General features: G+C 46.1%; 1 protein-coding gene across 5 annotated transcripts in view; it reads left to right on the top strand.

The window, feature by feature from the left end:
- TSC22D1 (TSC22 domain family member 1) overlaps positions 1-1,445 on the top strand; it is a 130,929-nt gene that overhangs the window by 127,716 nt on the left and 1,768 nt on the right. For 3 of the 5 annotated variants that reach the window (XM_077778743.1, XM_077778745.1, XM_077778747.1), the window contains exon 2: positions 770-821. In XM_077778743.1, the coding sequence (XP_077634869.1) occupies positions 770-821 (52 nt within the window). Of the gene's footprint in view, positions 1-7; positions 366-769; positions 823-1,445 lie in introns of those variants that run through there. The other 2 variants (XM_077778744.1, XR_013338706.1) reach the window with 2 other exon arrangements.

The following is a 1,445-nucleotide window of genomic DNA, read 5'->3' as shown; positions in this document are numbered from 1 at the left end:
TCCGAGTCCTGGTCTAAAGCCCTAGTGGAGCCCGGCTGTCGCTCTGTGAGGATTCTCCGCACAGCAGTGGGATCAGCATCTTCCCGGGATCGCCAAACCTCAGGCTGGGTTTTTTTAAACTAGGGCTGCTGTTTTCTCTTTCTCCCTGGGCCGCAGAAAGCTAGAAGATTTTTATCTAGCTCAAACAAGGCTGCTGGTATTCCCTTTTTTTTCCGCGAGGGTGTTTTTGGCTGCAATTGCATGAAATCCCAATGGTGTAGACCAGTGGCGATGGATCTAGGAGTTTACCAACTGAGACATTTTTCAATTTCTTTCTTGTCATCTTTGCTGGGGACTGAAAACGCTTCTGTGAGACTTGACAATAGGTAAATGTCGGCTGGGATAGTTTCTTTAAATTTACTCGTGAGATACTTCTAATAATGCAGGTGAAAGATAGCCAGGCGAATTCCTTTGTCCATTGCCGAGAGACTACGGTGACATGGATGTTGCTTTTTTGAAATGTTTAGGATAGCTTTCTTTTCGCAGGCCTGGCCGAAGAGCAGGCTTTTACGACATTATGTAATTTAGCCTTTTGTGACTCACTAAAATAGGGAAATGTTGGGATATTCGTTAGTAAGAGAGTGGCTGGTGTTTTCTGGAGGGTGATAGATTACATAGCGTTATAGCATGTTCAGAAAATGATGCTAGTAGCATCACAGAATTGGGAAATCCTTTTTGTCTTGGATGTTATAAAATTCCATTTATCGATTTCTCCCCCCGTCTTTTCCAGCTCCTCTGGTGCAAGTGTGGTAGCTATTGACAACAAAATCGAGCAAGCTATGGTATGTACTGATTAAAAATCATTTGTACTAAATGTGGGCACATTACAGAAAGCGAGGTTGGGATGGAAGCACTGCTTCCGTAGCTGATGATTGCTCTTCATACATTTAGAAATGCCGGCACTGTCTTCCTTTGGCCGGCATGAAGCCACATACCACGGCTGCTCCGGAGATTGGGGCCCTGGGGGTATTAAATGTTTTTTCTTCCCTGATCGGTTTCACATAACGTCGGCACTTCTGCCGGGGCTTCTTTTTGTTAGGGAATTGCTAGAGGAGCTCTGCCTTGTGCGTCNGACCTTGCACAAACGGATTCCCAGTGAGGTGGGCAACTGCACAATGAAGAAGAACCTGAGAAAAGTTTTGTCTTCTCAGCCTGTGCCTGGATTTCTCCTATTTTTTTATTTCCGCCTTGGCTGTTCTTTGTTATTGGAGCAGCGCCTGTGGCTCTTCTCACGGGATTCTCTGCCCACTGTTGCTAGGCAAACTCCGAACCTTTAATTCGGAGCTATAAATAACTCGAGCTCCCATTGGCTGCGACGTCTGCCCAGGTTTCTGTGATGTCAGCTTAATCACGAAAGGGGGGGCTGGGGTGGAGGGAGGAAAATGAGGCAACATGTTCTGTGGGAA

The sequence above is a fragment of the Crocuta crocuta genome, unplaced genomic scaffold (genome assembly GCF_008692635.1).
Source record: "Crocuta crocuta isolate KB4526 unplaced genomic scaffold, BGI_CrCroc_1.0 scaffold586, whole genome shotgun sequence".
NCBI classification, from domain to species: domain Eukaryota; kingdom Metazoa; phylum Chordata; class Mammalia; order Carnivora; family Hyaenidae; genus Crocuta; species Crocuta crocuta.
The sequence above is the reverse complement of the archived record's forward strand: the minus strand, read 5'-3'. Positions and strand labels throughout refer to the sequence as shown.